Source organism: Euprymna scolopes, chromosome 37 (genome assembly GCF_053919585.1).
Source record: "Euprymna scolopes isolate OS-2025 chromosome 37, ASM5391958v1, whole genome shotgun sequence".
In the NCBI taxonomy this organism is placed as follows: Eukaryota; Metazoa; Mollusca; class Cephalopoda; order Sepiida; family Sepiolidae; genus Euprymna; species Euprymna scolopes.
In genome coordinates, this window is record NC_136518.1 from 78959389 (window position 1) to 78983145 (window position 23757).

The following is a 23757-nucleotide window of genomic DNA, read 5'->3' on the forward strand; positions in this document are numbered from 1 at the left end:
AATAAACGCTTTAAAATAAGTTAAAACACTAAAAACTCATCCAGTTAGGTAGAAGAGTAACTTATCTTACCTTTGATAACATCAATAAATATATTTGCTTTTTGACCACATTTTCGTTTTGTTGTATTTTGTAAAAAAAAAAAAAAAAAAAATGCCCTTATTTTCTCTTAATTTATTTACTTTTTTATTAAAAAATAAAATGGTAGCTTTCTCGATTTTCTTTTGCCTACTTTTCAACAACTTAAAATGCATCCAATAATTTGTTAGTCAGAAATCTTTTCTTTTTTTTTTCTTTTTTTAAACACAAGTTTTTCTGTTTTTTTACTTGAGAATTACTGTTTATCAAGGCCAGGAGGCCACTCTAGGATAAGGGCTAATAAGTGTTAGGTAGTTGGTAAGATAATGCAACGAAGATCAGTAATGGTGGAACTTGGGTAGGGCTTAATTATTTAAGAGTCAACAAATACTTATTTACATTGGACTTGAAAACGACCGTGTTATAGTCAACCAAGTAGCAGCCCCATGGTACTCAACTTAGGTCTATCGACTTAAACTGTAATTTCTGATATAAGTTAATCTGCCAGTTTTAACAACTGAACAACATTTTTAAATGTTGATGGCTATGGTGTAAACTTCAACTTTTTTATGACCATAAAAAAAAAATGTACATCACAATGGCTGTTCTAAACTTGGAGAATTTTTTAAAATTATAATTTTCAAAAATTTATTTCTGGTTAGATTTATTTATTTTTATTCCTTTTCATTCCAAGCACGGCATATCACCACTTGGAACGTAAGGGCTACTATATGGGACCATATCTAACAGGCGATTGTGGGAAGTTGAGCAGCAAGACGTCTGTCCACTTTACATTTAAACTTCTGCAAGTTAGTACACTCGGGGAAGCAGGAAACAGGGAGAGAATTCCAAAGTCTATTTGTTCAAGGGAAGAAACTATTAGGGTAGAAGGCATTTTGACATTCGGGGATCTCAACAGTACAAGGGTGGGATTGTTGGGAGTATGTACTTTGAGGAAAGCTTGAGTCCATCAGAGCACATTCCGTTAAAGTATTAGTATAATAGGTGCAGGGATGCGACATGGTGGCGATGGGACAGAGGTTGGAGATTGGTAGACAGTATGGGACCTATTAGCTTTGAAACTCTTTTCTGGATGCTGTCTAAGAGCGAGAGAGGTAGATGTTCCAGTCCCGATATGGCAACAATATTCCATGCATATGTAATAATAATTTTGGCACGTGACTAGGCATTACGAGTGTATCTACTCTGAGATTAGAAAACATGGACGGCCGGTTAGATGTTAGTGTAATGGTAGTTAAATTTACAACACAATCATGTTGAATATTATCGTTGGTTTCCAAACAGAAAAACAAAATGACAACCTCATCTTCAAGACGAATTTGCATAATTTTAAAAATGTTACAAAATGCCAGGATGACTTAACATTCATAAACGCAGACATCTTGGAGATTAACAAATGTGGAATTTTGTTTTTCTACCGTAAAACCAGTGGTAACGATATTCGCCGTTATTGTATAAGAATAGATATAGCTCTTACACCTGTAACGTTAATTTCTCTGCAGCAGAATACCTTTCATTAAAATTGAAGCTTTACTGCAGTTTCACCGTTATAAATCATGATGATCATCAGTACATTTCTGTTCAACACATCCGTATACTTTTGAAAACGAGCTAAAACTCCTGAGATTGGGTCTGCATTTAAATCTATGCAGAAAATCAAAGATTAGGCCATTTCTGCAATGACCCCGTCCCTGTTGATTGCAGTGCTGGTTTTGTGCAGTTCTAGGAGGTCCACCTTCCTAGGCTTTGCTTTCTCTCTTTGAGAAAGGGGTTAGTTTATTGCTAATCAATTCAGGAACCTCTCCCCGGGAATGCCAATGGGATTGCACAGACATCTTCTGCAGGGTCAAAATGCTCCTTCTCTGGACCGCTGACTTTTCAATCCTACTTTTCGACCCTTGTCGCATTTCTTGCAGTGGGAGAGAAATAAATACCTCCAATGTGACTATTCTGCACATCTCTCATAGAATAGGTTAAGAAGATAAAGTGTCAAGTTGCATAGGAACTTTACTAGTTTATCAGTTTATCAATTCAATAAGTTTTACAAAAAGAGGAATAAGAGAAAAATCTATTATATATATATATATATATATATATATATATATATATATATATATATAAGAAATAAAAATTACAATAAGTTTACCAAGGTAATCAAAATAGTAAACTTAAAATATATTATGAATATTAAAGAGTTAATATTTACAAGTAAAGTAATCTCAACCAGATGTAAAAGCTCAATAAAACCGAAAAGGAAATAGAGCTTATAATATGAACAAATGATTAATAAAACATGTTAAAAAACATCTTTACAAAGAATTAAAAACATATTTAATTTTAAAAAGGAAGCACAAGATAAGTGGATAGTCCTTAATCCGCGGAGTTTCGGAGAAATACTCTCCTTCTCATCAGAGGGCATTTTGCTAATTCCTGCCCTCTGATGAGAAGGAGAGTATTTCTTCGAAACTCCGCAGATTAAGGACTATCCACTTATCTTGTGCTTCCTTTTTAAAATTAAATATGTTTTTTAACTCTTTTTAAAGATGTTTTTTAACTTGTTTTATTAATCATTTGTTCATATATATATATATATATAGAGAGAGAGAGAAGGAGAGCAATAAATTGTGTAATTTCAAACTGGACATTGTGGTGGGCTAATAACACACTCGATTAATCCGTGTGATCAAAGGTTTGTATCCTGTCATAATCAGCCACGCTAATGAGCTGCAGTAACAGTGAAACATGTGTCCATGGATATCAAAAACACAAATATATGTTTCTAAAAAGAATGGAGTGACATTACACGTCAGGAAGGAAACTCTCAAATGCTTAGGAAGTAAAAAGTACCAGTAGTTGTAATAGTGTCATTTATTGCTAACAATAAAAACAAAATAATGGCCTGATTTTGGTGATAAAAGTGTACAACCTGGTATTTTAGACATCACCTCTTTTTATTGATCTGTTTTAGACAAATTTGAAAAACAAAAAAAAGAAAGAAATGGTCTTTGAGTGCAAATATGATAACTCTTGAGACTGAGAAGAAAGTATGTATACCTGTGTGTGTGTGTGTTTAAAACTGTTTCTAATGCTGATTCTTGACCTTCTTGGGTTTACGCATTTGTTTAAAACGTGGAAATTATTGATTTCACTATTTGCTTTCTCCAGCGGACTAAGGCGATTGTTGACCAAAGAAAACTCCGTGAAATTGAAACCCAGGATGCCCGACTGGCAGAAATAATTCAAGAACAAGAGAAGATAAAGGCACGGAAGACACGGGGCAGACGTGAGAAAGCTGCCAGTGACGTACACCCCGGCAGAGAATGCCAGGTAATACGACTAAATGACAATGGCTGGCTACATAAACATTTCTCCTTTTTTTTTTTTTTTTGTATTTTACTTTTTTTAATTTTTTTTTTTTTTTTTTTTTTTTAAGATTTCTTAAAATTTAGCTATTGATTTTTTTTTTTTTTTTTTTTCTGTTTTTTTTTTTTTACAAGGTTTTTTTGGGGGGAGGGGAAAAAGAAAGAAACACCTGTAGCCTTTTAGAACATTTTCAACGTTTTGTTCCCATTTTCTAGGGAAATGTTGAAAATTTCTTTTTGCATAATGTCATAATACTTTTATTAAAAAATTTTTTTTTATAAAATATTTTTATAGAAAAAATATTTTTAATATGTGATTTTTAACTTCAAAAGAAAAATTATAGATTTTTTCTTTTTGTTATTATTAAAATATTCTTGGTTACAGCATCACTTCACCAGCTTCTTCAAAAAACAAAATCTATTGTACTAAACAGCTTCAATTATGGTCTCTCATGCACATCTACACCTTGTACTTATTTCTACTTTGTTTTTTACAGGCAGGTCTTCTTCTTTAATAATTTTCATTATTTCTCTATTATAATTTACTCTTGTTTCACCTTTTTTAGTAACTAATAAAAATGGGTTCCATTTTAGTAAATTGCTTCCTTAGAAAATTTTCTAGCAACTGACTATACTCATCCGATAAATTTTAGTCAAAAATATATCTTAGAAGACAAGTGACTAAAACCGAACCCTAATTTATTACCTACCTACTTTGTAAAATTGCAAAAATAGTTAAAAGTTGAGAAATAAAAAAAAAAAAAAAAAAAACTTATACCAAATTCAGTAGAATTTAATTATCTGCTGAACTGTATACTTTTAACATGTGGTAACTGTTCGGATTTTTTTTTTTTTTTTTTTTTTTTTTCAGAATTTGGTTTTAATATTCATGTGATTTATTGTCATATGTAAAACAAAATGGCTGACTCTTTTATGTCTTTGCTTTAAATTCAAAAGATAGTAAAAAAAATTATTTGCTTACTGCTTACTCTGTCAGTGGTAAGCCATTCCCACCACTACCACCAAACAAAAACTCTTGTAAAATCTCATTTAATCACTTAAGTTTAACGAGATCTAACCAATAAACAAGATCACAGGAATAAAATTCTAAATTAAAAATAAATTTTTACAATTTCCACACATTTAAAGTATACAGGTTGATAGATAATTGCATTCTTTGTTTGCTATGAATTATCTTTTTTTTTTTTTTTTATCTTTACGATTTCTTCATTTATTATTTCTGCAATTTTACTTTTGAAATGTTATTGTTAGATTATAATAAAATACTTCCTTTATCATTTCATACGCTTTTTATAACTTATTATTGTTAAAATGTAACATAACATATAAACTGATAAATTAGAAAAACGGGTGACACAAAGTCTGCAGCAAACAGTGTCGGATAAAAAAATTATTATATTTTTCTAAAAAAAATTTGAAATCAAGAAATATTTCATAATTATACTGCTATAATTTGTAATAGTAAAACCAACTTCAAAACAGTGAAAGAATAACTTTTTATTCTATGCAAAAAATAATTAAGTATAATACAAATTTTTTATCTAGCATTGTTTGCTGCAGACTTAGAGTTGCCTGTTCTGATTAACATATAAACATTATATTATGCTATCAGATATGATAATTTTAATTATTTTATTTTGATGGACTTTGTTTTATTGCTAAGAGAAAGATCTGTTGTTGCTCAGGATTGAATGAGGAACACTTCTTTTTCACTATATTTATAATACCATGTTTTTTTTTTTTAAGCTGAAATTTTGGCAAATTCTCTAAATTAGAGATGAAAGTCATGAAAGTCAATGTTTTATGTAATAATGAAATATTTTATGAATTTTAATATGATAATCAAGCATATAAAATTACTTTTAGTTGTAATTCAATATTTCAGTTTTCCTTATTATTCCAAACAATACCAAAAATATAAGACAACTTTTATGGCAGTGTAATTATATAGAGGTATTGAGGTTCTAAAAGTTTTATTCTTGGACTATTTAGTTGAAGAATTTCCTAGTTTTAAAAAAATAAACCCTTTTTATGGCTGTGTTATTGTAAAGAAATGCCTAAAAAGATAAACTTTCAAAAATCAAGCAAGAATAAAAACAAAATAAATAAAATCATATTTTGAGCTTTTATCAAAATCGTTCAGTCATATCAGCATCTGTTTGGAGATTAAATTGCCAAAAGCATTCGTCAATTTGATAAACATACATATGGTTTAAATTTAATTAAAATCTGATATACATATTTAAAGATTTTAATGGAAGAGGCTGGGCTCTGCTTTAATAACTCCTTTAGGGGGGAGTATGTAGAGATTCTGGATTATCATAATTTAAATTTCATTAAAATAGGATGTATTTGAAGTTTACGGGAGGTTCTGTCACCCATAGTTCCCTTAGAAGAATATGTAAGATTTGGGACATCTTGGATTCTATTCCCCAGAGAATTTTATACACATGATTTAAATTTCATCAAACTTTGCCCCCATGGGGAGGCAGGTAATTAAAGAATTTATAATTTCTAAAAAAAATAGATCAGATTAATAACTTATTAAAATGTGATATCATATATTATTACATCCAACCCTCATGGGGAGAGGCAATATAGGAAATATCAGGCCAATCTAAAAAATAGATTGGTCTAAAATATGTTTGAAACCTGATTGACTGGTGATCATAAAAATTTGTTTGATTTTTGGGATGAGTTTATGCTAATAGCTGTGGGTGGTCTGATGTCGAACACTCTGATCAAAGCTTTCTCAATGCCTATCCTTGCTGTTTAGAAAACAGAGACCACAAAAAACAAAACCTGTTTGAAATGTTTGCATTTTGGTTAGTTCAAAGCATGTATATTTCTGTGCGTCAGTTTAAGACATTATTTCATATCTAGTATTTTATTCGGTTTTATCTTATGTTTCCAAATTCTAAGATTTGAAAAACCATAGTAGCATAAAGAAAACACTATTTGATGTTCATGAACTTTATTTTCATTTTCTTCATGTGTCAACACATCAAGATATAGTGCGCCTTTTGTGCTGTCGTAGTTCAATCCTGGACAAGTAACATGGTAACACCCTACAATCGTATCATTCAAAAAGTAAAATTTTAAATGGGGGGAAAAAAAAAAATGAATAAAAAAAAGTGCATGTTTGCTATTTACAGAAATTCTATGATTTTAAGATTATTGAAATACTAACTCCAAAAGTTAGTTTATTTACAAAAAAAAAAATATATGGTGCTTGTTTGGAATAATAATGAAAATCAAAAAATTGAATTTCAATGAAAACTAATTGTCATGTCGAAATTAGTAACATATCCAAAAATTACGAAAAATGATAAAGGTAGGAAATTAATAATTAATGAAAATTCTTTTCTAAAAAAAATTACAAGTTTTACTTAACTAATGACTCCAAACTATGAGTTACTTCCCTTGTTGAAGTTATATTTTAAAACTAATAATGGTGGATCAATGAATCATGAAAGTCAATGTTTTATGTAATATAAGTAGTAATATTTTATTAATTTTAACATGATAATTAAGTAGATAAAATTACTTTTAGTTGTAATTCAATATTTCAGTTTTCGTTATTATTCCAAACAATACCAAAAGTGCAATGCAACTTTCATGGCAGTATAATTATATAGAGGTATTGAGGTTCTAAACGTTTTATTCTTGGACTATGTAGTTGAAGAATTGCCTGGTTTAAAATAAAAAAAAAAGCTCTTTTTCTATGGCGGTTTTATTGTGAAGAAATACCTAAAAAGATAAACTTTCAAAAATACAAAAAATCAAACAAGAATAAAAAACAAAAATAAATACAATTATCGTATTTTGAGCTTTTATCAAAATCGTTCAGTCATATATCAGCATCTGTTTGGAGATTAAATTACCAAAAGCATTAGTCAGTCAATTTGATAAATGTTTTTATGAGAGAGCGAATGCGATACATCCTCACTCACTTCTAAAACTTTTGGGTTTTATTGTTTCTTTTAATTCTTAACATTTTTTTTTTAAATAATGGTTATTTTATTTATTTATTTTTTTTTTTTTCATCTTAACAATTTTTAAAAAATAAAATATCAAATTATTATTTAATTTTTATCACGGGTTCAATTTTCAATGTAAGTTTAATGTAAAATGATCCCTCCTCCCTTCACCCATCTTTAATCTAAATTTTCATATCTTTTAAAAACGGTTGGTGAGGGGTTCTATATATATGTATATCAAACTGAAAAGCACATAAATAAAACCGAGAGAAGGTTGATAAATAGAAACAAATATCCCAAACTAAATTAAAATACACATCCATTTTTATTAAAAAAAATTTTGAACAATAAGGGATCCGCCCCCATCCCAGAAAATGTTTTTGTTCATTTCCTAAAATACAACCCCCCCCTAAAAAAAAAAAAAAACCCAGAGATTCTAAATATATATCTTTTTTTTTTTTTGATATGTATAGCGTTTTCTTAAACATTTTTAAGGGATGAGGCAATGCTTTTATTTATTTAATTTTTTATTTAAAATAAATATACAAGAATATGAAAAAAAGAATCAAATTGTATTATTTAACAAAAATCTTTTAATATTTTATACATTTTGTTTTTTGTCTTGAATAATTCTTGCACTTAGCTATTTCCATTTTTGACTCAGTTATGCAATGGTCAGGTACACATGTATTGCAAAATCCACTTTGCCCTTCACCCTACCCCCTTCCGCATTTTGTTTTTGCACAGTTGCCATTTTAATTCTGACAGCATTTCCTCTAACTTTCAATTCACTTTACTAACATGAAGTCAAGTGAATGCTATATGCATCGTGTGTTAAACCATTAAAATGGTTGTAGTATATAACATTACACTCTAAATTAACCGTACTGATAGCAGGTTCAGATCAACAGATGCGTGACTGGGCAAAAAACTCACTAAAACTTTTGAAAAATGGACAAAAGCTAACTGCAATCGAAATAAATTATATTTTGCTTTATCAGTTCCTTTTTCTGACACTAATTTTTAATTCCATTTTTAATATAAAACCATTAAAATATTTAATGATTTAACCATAGTGGAAAATCATGAAAATGTTTAATGGTTTATCAATAAACCTTTAAAATATCTTGTGAGGTTAAAAAGTACTCTTTTAGCATTATTAAGCTTGATTATTGCTAATCCAATCATTGTTTAAGTGAGTTTTACTACAAATTGATGTATATCTACCATTTTAAAACTGGATTGATGCCCAACCATAGAAGCTTATAAAAGTAGGGAGCAGCTTCATTAATGAAAATTAGTTATTTTAATTGGGGCAAAGTAACATAACGAGTATTGGGGGTGAAATTAGAGTAGAGCTGAGGAAAACCTGGAAGTGAAATGCATAGATTGGAGAGAAAGAGATATATAACACCCTGGTAAAGATAGGTTAGTTTAAAAATCAATTTATAAAAGCTGGCAAACACATGCCAGCATGAAAAATGGGTCCTAAGTCAAATGTAATGGTTATCCCTTTATGACCTGGTTGAACTAATTCGTTCAGTTGTAAATAAATGAATATAACGGCATAAATAAAATGGGAATTGATTCAAACACGCCTTGTACATATTAGTTCAGTATCTAGGTAAATGCCAGATACCTCCAGATTGCAACTGTCCATTGCTTACATTCAGTATGATGCAATCTGTCTCAGAGGGGAGGATTTCGTTTGTTGTTATAAACATACTTTTCTCAAGCACTATGAATAATAATCAAGGTAAGTTTATAAAATGCAAAAATTCTTGGTTATAGTTTAACTATTGAGCTTCATAACTTTTTCCAGTTTGAAGACAATCATAGTATTATTACCGTTTAAACTAAATAAGATTAACAAATATTTTTTAATCATCTACATTGTAATTCAGGTCATAAAGCGTTAAAAAATGTCTTTACTGAATAATCCAATCCATAAACAAAATCTTTTATTCAAATAAATACAGTGTTTATAAAAACAAAATCATAAGCACAGTCTTTTTTTTAATGTTTTTGAATGGTTAATTTATTATTATAAAATATATAAATGGAAAAATATAATTTATTTAATGGTTACTTATACATTAACATTTTGTTGTTAAAAAAAAATATCCGAAAATATTTAAAATTTTAAAAAATTATAAATAAAATGCAAAAATATATATTTTTTTTTCAATGTATTTTGAATGTGGTGATAGATTGTCCATTTTTCAACATTTTTCTCTGGTGAGCTTTTGTCCGTTAAGCAAATATATAAAATAATAAAGTGACCAATTTTTAGGTAGTAGACTGTCCAGAGAGGTTATAGAGCTGGCTGGTTGGAGCAAGTCTTGTATAAGAAGTTTTCATCGCTGACTTCAATAAAATAAGGTAAGATCGACATGGATGAAATGTGATGGCATGGGCAATTCTTAATCTATTGAGCAACTCTTTTCAATATATGGACATGAGCAAAAGTTCTGATTATCAATTTAAATAATATGTGCTCCTATACGTGCACACACGCTTGCTCACTTATACACACAATATTCATTAACACACACACACATACACACTTACTCACAGATGTAAATTGAAATCTTTTCTGACAAAAATAAGGTCTCATTTAGACAGGTGAATCCTCAAATTTACAGAAAAAAAAATATTGAACATTTTCACAAAAAAAAAATTTTTTTTTTTTTTTTTTTCGGCAATCAATGTGGCAAAAAATCTTAATGAAATATTTGCAGATCATGAAGATTCTTCAGAGGCATCAAGCATTACCTATAAGTGCAAATCAAAACCCCTGATCCAGCCTAAAAAGCTGATTTTCAGCCATTACTAATATATAATAAAATTGATAAAGACAAAAAAATAAACACTTAATACAAAAACCTATCAAGATACTAAAAGCTCTGCATGGGTAAGTGAAGCAGTTAATATAAGAAATAAAGGATAAAAATTCCAAGTTATTTAAAACCTTATTAAATCATCAAATCAATAAGGAAAAAAGAAAGAAAGAAAGAAAACCTCTTTAGGCCATGACATTTCGAAGCTTAGCATTTCTCATCAACCTGGCTGTTTTTCTCTTTTGATGAGAAGCATTAGATTTCAAAATGCCATGGCCCAAAGAGATTTTCTTCCCCCCCCCCCATATTGATCTGATGATTTATAAAGTTTTATTTAACTTTAAATTCTCATCGTTTATTTCTTATTGATTTTTTTTTTTAGCCAAACTTAAGTGTCAAGATCAATGGATATTGTATGTTTCAAAGGTGTTGATATGTAATCTCAGAACAATTATAAATTGAGATATTTTTCAATGAATGAGGGTCTAGTCTCAAACTTTTACTTTTATTACTTTTTACTTTTTTGGTGGGGTGGGCATCGTTTATCAAGACTGAGGCCACTAAAGGATAAGGATTAATAAGTGTTAGATAGTGAGACATGATCAGTAATTGTGGAATGTGGGTAAGGTTTTTAATTATTTGAGAGGATAGTTCAGCAAGAAATTATTTACATTGGACCTGAAAACGATCATGTTATAGTCAGCTTGGAAGCGGCCCCACGATATTGTGTTCCACAGACAGACAGTTTTAGCTAAGAAATTCTGCTCATGGAATTTTCGTTTAGTTTTAGGCAAAGATAGTGAGAGAAATTGATGTTGTAGTTAAACTAGTATTTGTTGCTAATGTTTTACGGATGGGGGAGGGGCATAGATTGGAGTTCAGTCGAGCACGTACTATAAAAGTAACGATAAAGCCTAGATAGACTCACAATGTCTTTTCTGTCAGAAAGTAGGGAGGCAAAAAGGTATAAAAAATAAGTTGTTTCTTAATAACCATCCAATCAGAGCATGTTCATCGCAAGTGCTGCACTGCCAATAAATTCCCCCCACTCTTTATCTGTATATCTAAATCTAAACGTGGGTTCCATGAACAAAGTTTCTTTCTTAGAACTGCACGTTTGGAACTCCCTTCTGTTTGCCTGCTTTCCAGCTGACTACAATATGGTCGTCTTCAAGTCCAGCATAAACAAGTTCTTGGCGAGTTGTGAACCAATTTATCAAATTTCCACTACTAATGATTACTACAATATTGACTACAGTACACTCATTAACTCTTATCCTTGAGTGGCCCCCGGGCCTTGATAAGTGGTGACTCCTTTGTAAAAGAAAAATACACACACACACACACACACACACACACAATTCTTTATTCTGAATAAAATTCCTATTTAGTTTGTATTATTAAAATCGACTTGATGTTGGATCGATAAATGTTTATTTTGACGAATGTCTTATTTCCCATGACGTTGACATGTTAATAGTGTTATATTTTCATTTTAAGATGTTCTCTCAATGTTTTCTTCAGAGAGGGGTTGGTATTTTTAAAAATGATGATAAAGATAATTTTCCAATTATGACTTAATTACGTGGATGTCCAATTCCTTAATTAGAGGTTTCTTCTGAACTACCTTTATGGAGTGGATGTAGACTTTCGCCTGGGACCCCCCTCCTCTCTCTCTCTCTCTCTCTCAAGAAACAATGGGCACCTTCTGACAGGGTGTCTGCACAATGAGTTTATAGTGATATGCAAGTGTTTCACAATCCATACCTGCATTTCTTCTGACCTGACATCAACGCTTTTGTTCCCCTTCACTGTCACACCTTGATTAACAATCCTATTTTAGTTCCTTTTGTGTATCTTTTGTAAACAACTGCCTATATCTTTGTTCTGCTGATAAACTTATTTCCTCTTTTGTTGCATATTTTTTCCTTTACATTTTCTTTTTTCTTTATCATTATTTCGTCCCAAACAAGGCACCGTGCCACTTTGATATAAGGGGCTACTATTTGAGACCAAATTTACATGGATACTATGTCAGGAGTTGAGCAGCGAGATGCCTGTTCACATTACACTTGAACTTCTGTATGTTAGTACAGTAAGGGAAGCAAGGATCCAGAAGGGAATTCCAAAGTCTAGCAGTTCAAGGGAAGAAACTATTTCAATAGAAGGTTTTCTAGCATCTACGGATCTTTACAGTGTAGAGGTGGGATTTTGCTGCTTGTTGGGTTAGTCGGGTATTTACGTTGAAGGGAGGTAGGTACAGGTGCTTTGAGTTCATCGATGCACATTCCATTAAAATAATTGAAAAACAGCTACAAAGATGCAACATTTCAGTGATGAAACAGAGTTTGGTTGATAGTGTGAGACCTGTAATATATATAGCTTGGCAATAATTGAGTGGGTCAATTCTTTTGCCTAAATTCTTGAAAACTTGTACAACAGATGCAGTTTTTTAGCAGTCAGGAAAACAAGATTTGTTAAGGCATTTGTTGAAGAGTTTGGAGTGAACCAGAGCAACCTCAGTGGAGCATTTTTTTTAATAGTACAGCTGGGATGAGATCAGGTTCACATGCTTTTGAGGTGTCTGGGTTTTTTATGATATTATATACGTGAGAAAGGATGATTTTCAGATCATCTAGCGGGGTTTCTGTCCACGAAGGAAAATCAGGGAGGAAGTGGTTTGCTGAGTCCAAAGTAGAGTTTGAGGCAAACTGACTGCTAAGCATGTTAGCTTTCTCGATTGTGGTGCAAACGATCTCATGATTGTCGGATAGTGAAGGAATTGTTGATTCAATCCATCCATCCATCCATCCATCCATAGCCTTGATCCCCTGGAGGGGCATAGGCCATCCACAACTTTGTAGATGCTTTTGTTAGCGAGGAGTTCTTTTTTCAGGGTGAGGGTGCTCCCAGAAGGTACATACAGCACTTAGCCTTCCCAAATGGTCACCCATCTGATACTGGCCAGACTCAATGTTGTTTAACTTCGATGATCTAGCAAGAACCAGTGTGTCAACGTGATTGTGTCGTATGGAGGAAATGTTGATTGCCCATTATTTACTACACCATTACAAATTTTCCGGAAATCACAAATTCCTAATTTCTGCAATTCAGTAAGTTCTCTAGTAACTTCAATATAGCTTCTCTTGGCTACGACTCTTACAAATATTCGTAGCTGCTATATATATTTTTGCTTATTTGTAATGGACTTACAAGTTGATAAGTCTGTGGAGTACATGCTGCCTAACACTTGCGGAGCGGGGGGCAACGTCAATAGTATCACACTTTAATGCCGGTCAAAATGACTATCTGCTATGGAAAAATTTATTGTGAAGTTGCATGGCTATCTCTTGCTAGTTCGGAGGCATGACAGCCAATGCATGTTTTTGTTTTGTTCAAACTGCGAATCTCACACCAAGCGTAACAATCTGTGCCTTTTTACTCTGAATAATTAACTTAAACGTATGTGAGATGTAAGCCAAAAATTTTACGTACATTTAATTATTGAGTATAATTCGTTTTTTTGTTTTGTTACGGAAATCTCTACAGACAAGGCATGAAACCAGTTGATGTAAGAAGCTAAAAAAAAAAAAAAAGGAAAATATTACTTCAAAGCTAAAAACTAGCCACCATTAAATATTAGATGGATTCAACGCAGAAAACAACAATTTTACCCCTTTGTCAGAAACATTAAACGGCATAGTTTATTGCTAATCGCCTTTGGTGCTCCACTCATAGAATGCCAACGGGGCTGCTCAAGTATTTTTTCTAGGCCAAAGTGTGCTTTTATTAAGTGTGCTGGCTTTTCAAGAAAGGAGATAAAGATTATTCGTTGCCGTTTGGCTGGGCACAAAGTGTAGTATCTGTTCTGATACTACACTTCCTCTTTTCTGTTCTTGATCAGTAAAGGAGAAAAAATTTTAGGTTAAGACAATTTTTAATTTTGTTTCAATCCGTAGATCCTCTTTTTTGGGAGCTTGATTTTCCCATATTAAAAACTAACCTGGTGTCTAAGACTGCCCTTGAGGGGAGGCAAATGTTTGTTAGATAGCAAGATATCAAATTATTGATGCATAAATGTTGGTGTATATAAACCGGCAGACAGGGTGCATATAACTTTTAAGATAAACAGTGTTTTGCTTGAGTTGGACTGAAATGATGACATGGACATATCGACATGTTATTTTTGAGGGATTACAAATACTTGTACATGAGGGGGATTCAAATGACGAGAGGAGACAATGTTTGATTGATGGGGAATTAGACAAATGTTCTTTGGTGAAGAAGAGGAGGAGGAGTGTATATAATAGCAACAGTCTATATAATACACGAGAGTAATAATCTTCTTGTTCAGGTAATTCAGTGATACCTCAGGAGTGCTAATACGCAACATGTTCATTTGATTGTGAGATATTGATCTCTGTTGTAAAATCAATTGCTTGTAGTTTATTTACTTCAAGAATTAATCAATCGATTTTAAATGAACACAAGTTGTTATTCCACCCATAACTGAGAAGAATTGTTGATTCATACTTTTTCCGTGGAAATTATTGAATGAATGTCATAGATCCGTTCAGATTTGAACTCTAAATACAATGCCAGAAAGAGGAATCATCCAACGCGAGTTGGAATCGAACTAAACATGCTGAATTGGTCTTGGGCGAATATGCACGATTTTAAAACATTTATTAAAAATTTAGCATAAATCTCCATTGTTTATTATATATAAAAGTTTACCCAGTTTTTTTTTTTTTTTTCTTAGCAGAGAGACTCAACGTTGCTTGGGATTGAATGGAGCTCAAACGTTCCTTACTTCCAATATTTTTATTATCTGTGGAATCTCACATTTTTCAATCTAATCGATTGATTGCTCTAGTCAAGAAATAGTTATTTTACTTTGGTTTGGTGACTTTTTATGATCGAATGTTGTCTCACAAATATGAGTTCAAGCTTTTTGTTTTTACTCTTTTTCATCCCAAACAAGACACACTGCCACTTGGAATGTAAGGGGCTACTAGTTGGGAATGCCTAATAGGGGTCTGTAGGGAGTTGAGCAGTGAGATTTCTGTTCACATTACATTTAAACTTCAGCAGGTTATTATAGTCGGGGAAGCAGGGAGGGAATTCCAAGGTCTATTTGTCTGAAGGAAGAAACTTTCCAGCATTCAGAAACTTCAACAATAAAGAGGTGGGATTTTTCTGCTTGTCAGGTCAGTCGAGAGTATGTATGTTGAGGAGGAGCAAGTGTTATAAGTTTATCAGAACACATTCCATTGAAGTACATGTACAACAGGTACAAGGGATGTGACATTGCAACAATAGGACAGAGATTGAAGCTTGGCCGACAGTGAAGGACATATTAGATTTGAGACTCTTTTTGGGACTCTATCTAAGAGTGAGAGAATAGTGGTAGATGCTCCGGCCCAGATGTTGCAACAATACTCCATGCATGGGCAAATTATGGCTTTGTAAAAATATAGGATGCTTTCTGCCACGAGTAATTTTCTAACACGGTATCACCATATGCGTGCAAAATCTATGATGTCACGTCGAAAGCTATAATTATTTTGTTAAGGTAATGTTTTAAGCTCTATTTATGAGAAAAGCTAAATAGGTCAGTTAGTAGAACATTAGACTAGAGATCTCAAGGGTTCCGTTTCACTTTCCGGTCATAACATCCAGTTTTTTTTTTTTTGGGGGGGGGGGGGTATTATTTATTATCGATGCAACTTTCTTCATTTTTAAAACAAGATCTTTGATATTTTAAAACAAGACAAATTTTGCAATGGATGGGCAAAATCTAATATAAGACTAACAGAGCTACCCGGCATTGTCTGGGCTCATAAAAAAAACTAAATAGAAGATGTTAAATGGTGTTAATTTTTCATTCTCCGCCCCACCCCCGGCCTTTAGAAGATGTGGCAATAACAGTCTGTGCTTGGGCGAATTGTGACTTTGTCCTTGTCATACACATACGAGTGTGATGACAACTTTTTTGTCGGAATGAAATTAATATCTTGATGAAATGCTATGCATATCGAGATGTTCATTGCAATGTCATGACTTTTGGCCATTTTGAAATGCAGATGCATCTGTGATGATTTGCTGTAGATTTATCTGTCTAATGACATTTTGTGAAATAAAAATTGTGCAACAAAAATGTATTATTTCTCCATGTGTGACGAGTTACGGCTAAATCTTGGTAGCTGATGTCTTTTCAGCACATTCCATGGAAATCTCTGCTGACTAGAGAAGCATTCATTCCATAAAGATAAGTCTTTTGTGCAAGTCATTCATTTCATGACAATCGGGTCAGTCAATTGTTATGTATTAGTGTAGGGGTTAAAAACGCGCAACAAATTAAAAATGAAAAAAAAACAGCTAAAAAACGTTTAATTTTTACATGATTAATATATAAATAATACACACAAAAATATACCTTACACTATTAATACTGATATTGACTTTGAAATATAAGGTTGGAGTTTTAGGTAAGTAAGAGAGATTAAAAAAAAATAAAATAAAAAAGTACAAACTTCAAATCGGATATTTTTAGTAATGGAAAAGTTCTAAAATAAGATTATTAAAAATTGTTTTTGGCCATTGACTAAAGTTCATTAAAAAAAAACTTATTTACCGAACATTCCAGATTCTTCCAAGTCACAGTTGGTAGATTTTTAAGGGGGTTTGTTTCAGCTCGATTTTCATCCCGGAACGGACCAGAGTTAGTTAAAGGAATTTTATTCAGTTTGTATCGGGTTAACAGCATCTTATCAACTGTTACTGCTTTAAAAGCAGCTTACTTATATAGATTTTAGTTGTATCTATTTTGCATATTTTCTCTCTCTTCCTGGAATGTTCTAGATTCTTCTAAAAATGTTCCATTCTAGATTTTTTAATTCTGTCGTTATTTTTTTTAATGAAACTTTTTTTTAATAACTATAACTTACCAGAACATTTTATAACTTAAGAATATTTTTATACACTTTATACGAAAATAAGCCTAACCGTAACCCTACCACAAATAATGACTGAAGTAGTCATGCTATACAACCAGCAATAGCTGTAGCATCATTTGTCCTGATTTCATATTACAATTGAGTTAATATATACTTTGCACGGTTATTGAAGACTTTTCAAAAACCTTTTATAGAAGATTCTTTTCCTTAAAATAAAATGTCATCTTCCTTAAACATCTCCACAGATGGATTGATCTGTATTCTATTTGTAAGTTTCCCATGCTTAGTGTAAATCCGTGAAGAGTTGTTGGCATTTTATTTATTTATTTATTTTTTTTTTCTGACTGAATTATAGTTGTCAACACGATATGACTATAACCAAGATGTGGATATTCATCTAAATATAAATTCACATTTTAATTCATTAAATGTTCTGGTTATTATTTCATTTTTAAAGTTTGAATGTAACAAATATCTAAACTTTTACAAAATTTGTATTTATTTAAAAAGAAATGTTGACTAAAATTTAATTTATTTTCTATTACTTTTAAAGATTGAAGATAAACTTCTTCTTTTTTTTTAACAGTCGTAATATTTGAGATTTTATCGATTTTGACTGAAGTCAATTTTCGAACTATTGAAATGATTACGCTAATGTGAAAACCATTCAGAATGTTTTTCAGATGCATAAAAATGTTTTTATTTTTATTTTTTTTTATTTTTTTCTCTGGAATTTTTTAATATGTCCAAAATGAACGTTTAATCTTTACTTTATTTTTTCATTATTTTCAAATTTGCGTCCTAGGCTAAAAATTATTTTGTCATTTCCTATCATTTATTCGTATAAAAAGTGACTTTTTTTTTTCTTTTTTTTTTTTTTTCAATTTCATACAAATTTTATGATTAAACTATTTTTCCTTTTCTCTTAATTATTTTTCTGTCATTGTTCTTTTGCAGCCAATTAAAACAACCATTGTGTTATAAATTCATATATATGTATATTTATACTAACATTTTTAGCTATACATGTACATATGTTTCTGCAGTACCTCTTTTGAAAGAGACCACATCATCAGGCTAAAAAAATAAAGATTTTGATTTTAAAAAATAAAAATTAGCCTGATCATGTGGTCTCTCTGCAAAAAGGTACTGGAGGAACATATATGCACATATGTAGCTAATAATGTTTGTATAAATAAACATATTTTGTTTTTAAATCCTAGAAACAGTATTCCATAGTAAACAACTGATAATTTATTAAATAAGATTAGGATTAGCGTGAATTCTTGGAATCAAACAAATACAATGATTGCAAGATATTAACTTATTAACAAAATAGTTTTCCAATGAAGGACCTGAGATTAAGTTTTCTTTGTTTATAATATAGTTTTAAATATTGAAAAATTTTCAATAATATATAACACATACATACATACATATATATATATATATATATATATATAAGCATTTAACTTTTTTTAGTGCAAACTTTTTGTAAACTAAATTTCATTTTATTACTTGAATTCTGCAAATAATGGTAAACTGACCAAATACTTTTACTGGTTGAGAGAAAATGCAGCCTTAACATTTTAAAATGACAATGACTTCTCAAAAATACATTAAAACAAACACTATAATTGTAGCCATTTTTATTTCTCTTATTCCTGTTTTCGTTTTTTTTTTCTTTTTCTTCATTATTGTTATCCCTGTATCTTTTCCTCTAATTTATTTTTTCTTTTTTTGATCCACTGTTCTATCTATTTAAGAGTATTTTTTGTAAAGTTTTATATTTAATTATAACTTGTTTTCCCCCCAAAAAATTGTTTCAATTGATTTTCATTAAAATTTTTAATTTGTTTTTAATTATGTTTTTATTTTGTACATGTATTTTCTAAATGCTTTATTTGTATATTTATATTTGTTTTATTTTGTACAGTGTATATGTGTATGTATATACGTGTGTGTGTGTGTGTGTGTTTTGAAAAAAAAATCGATACAAGATCAAGCAGTGTAGAAAGTTGAAAGAATAAAATTAGCATGTATAATGGAATAACACGGATTTTGTTATTTAATAACGTTTTCCTGGATTATAAGAATAATTCAGTAATAAAGACACTTGTACCTTCAAGAAATGTGCATTAGAATTCACATTTTAAAACAATGCATGTACATAGACTTCATATGTGTGTGTGTTACTTGGCTAAGCATAAACCTTTGGTTTATTGAAACTGAAATAGTAATCAACTAGAGGCTACCGTGTATCTTGCTCGTCTTTGATTGAACAAAATATTTGTCAGAAAATTTCTAGATATTTTTGTCTGCCATTAAAATAAAATAAATTTAAAAAAAAACTTCTGTTAGAATGTTGTGCATTTTTGTAGCTTGCACCTCGGTTGCCTGCATGAAAGGATACGATGTTGCAAAACTCCAAAAAGCCTTTATGATCTCGCAATCATAACAGATGATGTGGCCCAGGGTATATCTTTTCATGAAGACGCTGCTAGAAATATATTTAAACATTAGCAAAACAGCAACATCAGGATTATTCCATTATATTTTTTTTTCTTGCTTGTTTTATTGTTTCAGCATTCCAAACTCACGTACATGTATATATATATATATTTTTTTTTCTATGTATTTCCCTTGTTTGTTTTTAGTGTAAGTTTTGTTTGCCATTTTTTTTTCGTTGTATGTGCTGTTGTTATGGCTATCACAGAGGTCAAGCATGCACACATGCATGTATTATTTTTGATATTGTGAATGACCTTCATATTGTAAGCCAACCATCTTTCTCCCTCATCAACTCAGTCTTTTTCTCTCGTGTATACACACATATACACACACTGTATTGTCCTTTTAGAGTATAAACATATAACTTTAAAATCTGTGGTCACACCTTGCGATCACCAACACTGAAATAATCTATACATAATTATAAAACATGGCTCTACGAACAACTTATCTTTAGTTGACCTTTTGACAACTAAATATTTTCGTTTACTAGCCAAATAGAAAAGTTACTAGCGAAACCCACATGATTTTTAGAATATGACATGTTCATTTTGTGACGAGCATGTACATCATAAAGATTTTTCTGTGTCTTTTTTAACAAGTGTAATTCTAAATATACAACAAATTTTATGTTGATACTTGAAGGTATAAACATTCTAATTTCTTCAGATATTTTTTTAAACAGACTTCATTAAAAAGAAAAAGTGTATATTGTTCTGTTAACCTTTTATTGTTTCAATAATTTAACTTTGTTCGTTTTATTAAGAAAAAGTTGAAAAGATATTTTTCACTCAGTAATGAACTTTGCAAGAGTTTTGTTGAAAGAAATACAATCGCCAAAAGATAAGTCTTTCATTATTTCTAGTCGCCACCTTGAAAAATCACTTGCAAATGCGACTGTTTCACTTGCAATGTAGAGCCCTGTAATATAGTACTGTATGATTCTGCCATATAATATTATATGCAATTATTAGAACTTATGATTGATTTGGGGGCCAAATCTAATGTTTCAGTATTTGCGAAATTTTTCATGATCGGAAGGAGTAAATAAAAACTTTACCAGGCAGAAATTTTTTTTTTTTTTTTTTTTTTTCTTTTTTTTTTTTAGCAGATTTTTGGTAAAATTTAATGAAAAGATTTTTTGATTTGTGCAAAACAAAAGTGTAATTTAGCCACAGGGTTTGAAGAATTTTAATATCATTTCTATATTTTTTGTAGCAACCATATGTTTAGATTTCTTTCAAAAACTTGAAGCAGTCACCATTTTTTGTGTTCTATCATTAGTTTAACACTCAGTGGTTGGAAGAAAGGTAAAAAGGATAAGTAATTAAGAAACAGTTGGATATATATATATATATATATATATATATATATATATATAGTGAGAGGGGGGGAGTATCAATGAAGTAAGAAAATGACAATATATGGAATTCACACCCTTGACATAGATTTATTCATTTATTCAGTAAGGGTGATACAGTAATTAAGGGTGTAGCGTGAGTAAGAACTCTTTATACCATGGTATTTCGAAGCCTAATGCTTCTCATCAGGAGAGAAGAGAAAATACTAGGTATTATAATAGGGATGTGATGCCTAGCGATAGTTATATTAGGGGCGAAATAATTGTGAAGTGAGAGATAAAATATTGAGACTGTTTGGTGGTGGGAGAACTAAATTGATATCTGTGTAGCATAGGAGGTGTATAGCTTTATTGATACTCTTTTATAGCTTCAAATCAATTTGTTGAGCTTTGCATTATCTTGATAAGTCTCCTTTTAAAGAATTGATCTTTTTTTTTAGATATATTATATATATATACACACACACACTTATTCTTACAAAGTTTATCAAAGTCAAACATAAAAAAAAAAATGTTCTAAACATGTTACAAAAACGGGCTGCAAATCGCATAGCCAGTTAGACAATGATTGACTACATTAATCGTCTCAGCATCATCAATAAAGAAGATGTTTTGTCAGGGTAAATTGAAAGCTGTGAGATATTCAAAATTGTATGCACTTTCATATTCTCCATTTCTGTTCTTTTTTATGTACAAAGTTTGATTTGATTCAACTTTGTTTCAGATTCTGATCTGAATGATCATTTTTGAGGTTTCTTTCTATGTTCATACTAGTAGGAACACCTGACGTTGCCCGGGATTAAATGCGGATCACTATTATGTACTTTTTTTTTTGCTGTGTTCATGACATTGTATTATTTTCTTTGTTTTTTTTTTTTTTCACCTCCCACCATCACCACCCATTTCGTCCTCTTATATTGTCATAGGTAACAGAAATGTAGGAAATGGCTCTGAATTAATTTCATATGGTTTAAATTCCATTAAAATCGGATATACATGTTTGTAGTTTTAAGGGTTTTCTATCTCCATAGGTTATTTCAAAATGGGAGCACATAAATATTCATCAAACAGATTCAAAACCACTAATGTCTTGCACCAAGAATTTTATACAAATGGTATAAATTTCACCAAAGAAAGAGCCAAGAGGGTTCAACCTCCTACCCACCCCAGCTCTCTTCGGTTTAGATGTTAAGCAATTTTGGACTACCTCCATTGTCTTCTTCAGAAAAATTTAATATGCAAGATTTAAAGTTAATAAAAATAGGATTTAAAAAAAAAAATTTTTTTTTAAGTTTTAAAAGGTTTATGCCCTCAAAGCACCTTAGGGGTGCACTCAAAAATTTGAGAACAGTTTCATTGTCTTGTTCAGTAAATTTCATATAATAATATACTGAAATAACATAATAAATTATATGATAATATACAGAAAAAATTCCATTCATGGTTTCGTATTTCGTTGTGCTGAGCAGAAGATACCTTTGGGTACAATGGTCAGGACAATCGTCCAGTATGAACATTGTTCAGACAGAAAGAAACTGCAACCTACTGGCTGTACAACCGCAAAGAAGGCTATGGCAATACATTGGACATTTTATTCAAGAAACAGCGTGAATAGTGTTCTGAATCAAAACACCTCACTTTGTGGAAATGAGCAACAATGAATTCATAAATACCTTGAGGGAGAGAGATGGATGGAGAGCCATAGCTGTCAGTGCTTGTACCACTTGATGATGATGATGATACTTGTAGATTTTATGTAGATTCTCTAACCTTTCTTTTTATAAGGAACACACAAACATTGCACACATATATTGAGTTATATATACAGATATGCATATTTGGTTAAAGATGATAAACGTGCCAGAGGTAATTGGTCAAAAAATGTGGTGAGACGACAACAACTACGGATGGCAGTGATGGCTGAGAATGCAGTTAGGAGATTCGAAGTTCCTATCCGTCGCGGTTACCACCTGACGAAGGCCAGAGGAAGTTGGCCGAAACGTTGTGCACCAATAAAAAGATAAGATGAGACTAATAGTCCGAAATAAAATAAAAAATCAATGATAAACGGTGGTTTGGAAATTTCAGTGCTCCAAACTTTCAATGTTGCAAAGCTTTCATTTTGATATATGACCCCCTGGCACGACAAATAAAGGTGTTTATTAACAATCTGTTCTCAGCGGCAAGTTCTCTAGAACAATAATAACTAATGATAATGTTGTGCTGTCAGCGTTCACCATGGGTCTGCTGAGCCGGCTTCTCCAACTGAATTCTCTGCATCTCATATAGACACCGCTCAGGCACGTTGATTTGAAGCTTCGGTCGATATCAGGACCAGCCATTCGCAGTTCCAGCAACACACTCCGTAGAGGCGAGAACATAGGATCAGACGACATCTTGCTTCACTGTGCTGAGCCAGGTTTTCAGCTGACCAGCACATTGTTTCTTCCAACCCTGGAGTGGGGCTGGGTTGATAGTGGCATCTGGTTGCTGGCAGAATGTTACCAAACCATCAGCGGGTCTGATTGAGGGATGGTATCCTGCTACACAAACGTATGATGCCGTTTGGGACGAATTGGTGCCAGCTAACCCGAAGGATGTGTAGGAGGAGAGTGTTCTGTGCTTGC

The 23757-nt window shown here is 31.4% G+C and overlaps 1 protein-coding gene across 9 annotated transcripts in view; it reads left to right on the forward strand.

Annotated features, from left to right (window-relative positions):
* Window positions 1-23757, forward strand: part of LOC145261241 (uncharacterized) — a 576350-nt gene that overhangs the window by 507489 nt on the left and 45104 nt on the right. For 7 of the 9 annotated variants that reach the window (XR_013864431.1, XM_080119616.1, XM_080119619.1 and 4 more), the window contains one exon: window positions 3263-3424. The exons of the other annotated variants lie outside the window; for them this stretch is intronic. Coding sequence is in view for 6 of the 7 variants with exons in the window: in XM_080119616.1 (XP_079975742.1) it covers window positions 3263-3424 (162 nt within the window). In the remaining variant the exon portion in view is untranslated. The remainder of the gene's footprint in view (window positions 1-3262; window positions 3425-23757) is intronic. 9 annotated transcript variants of the gene reach the window in all.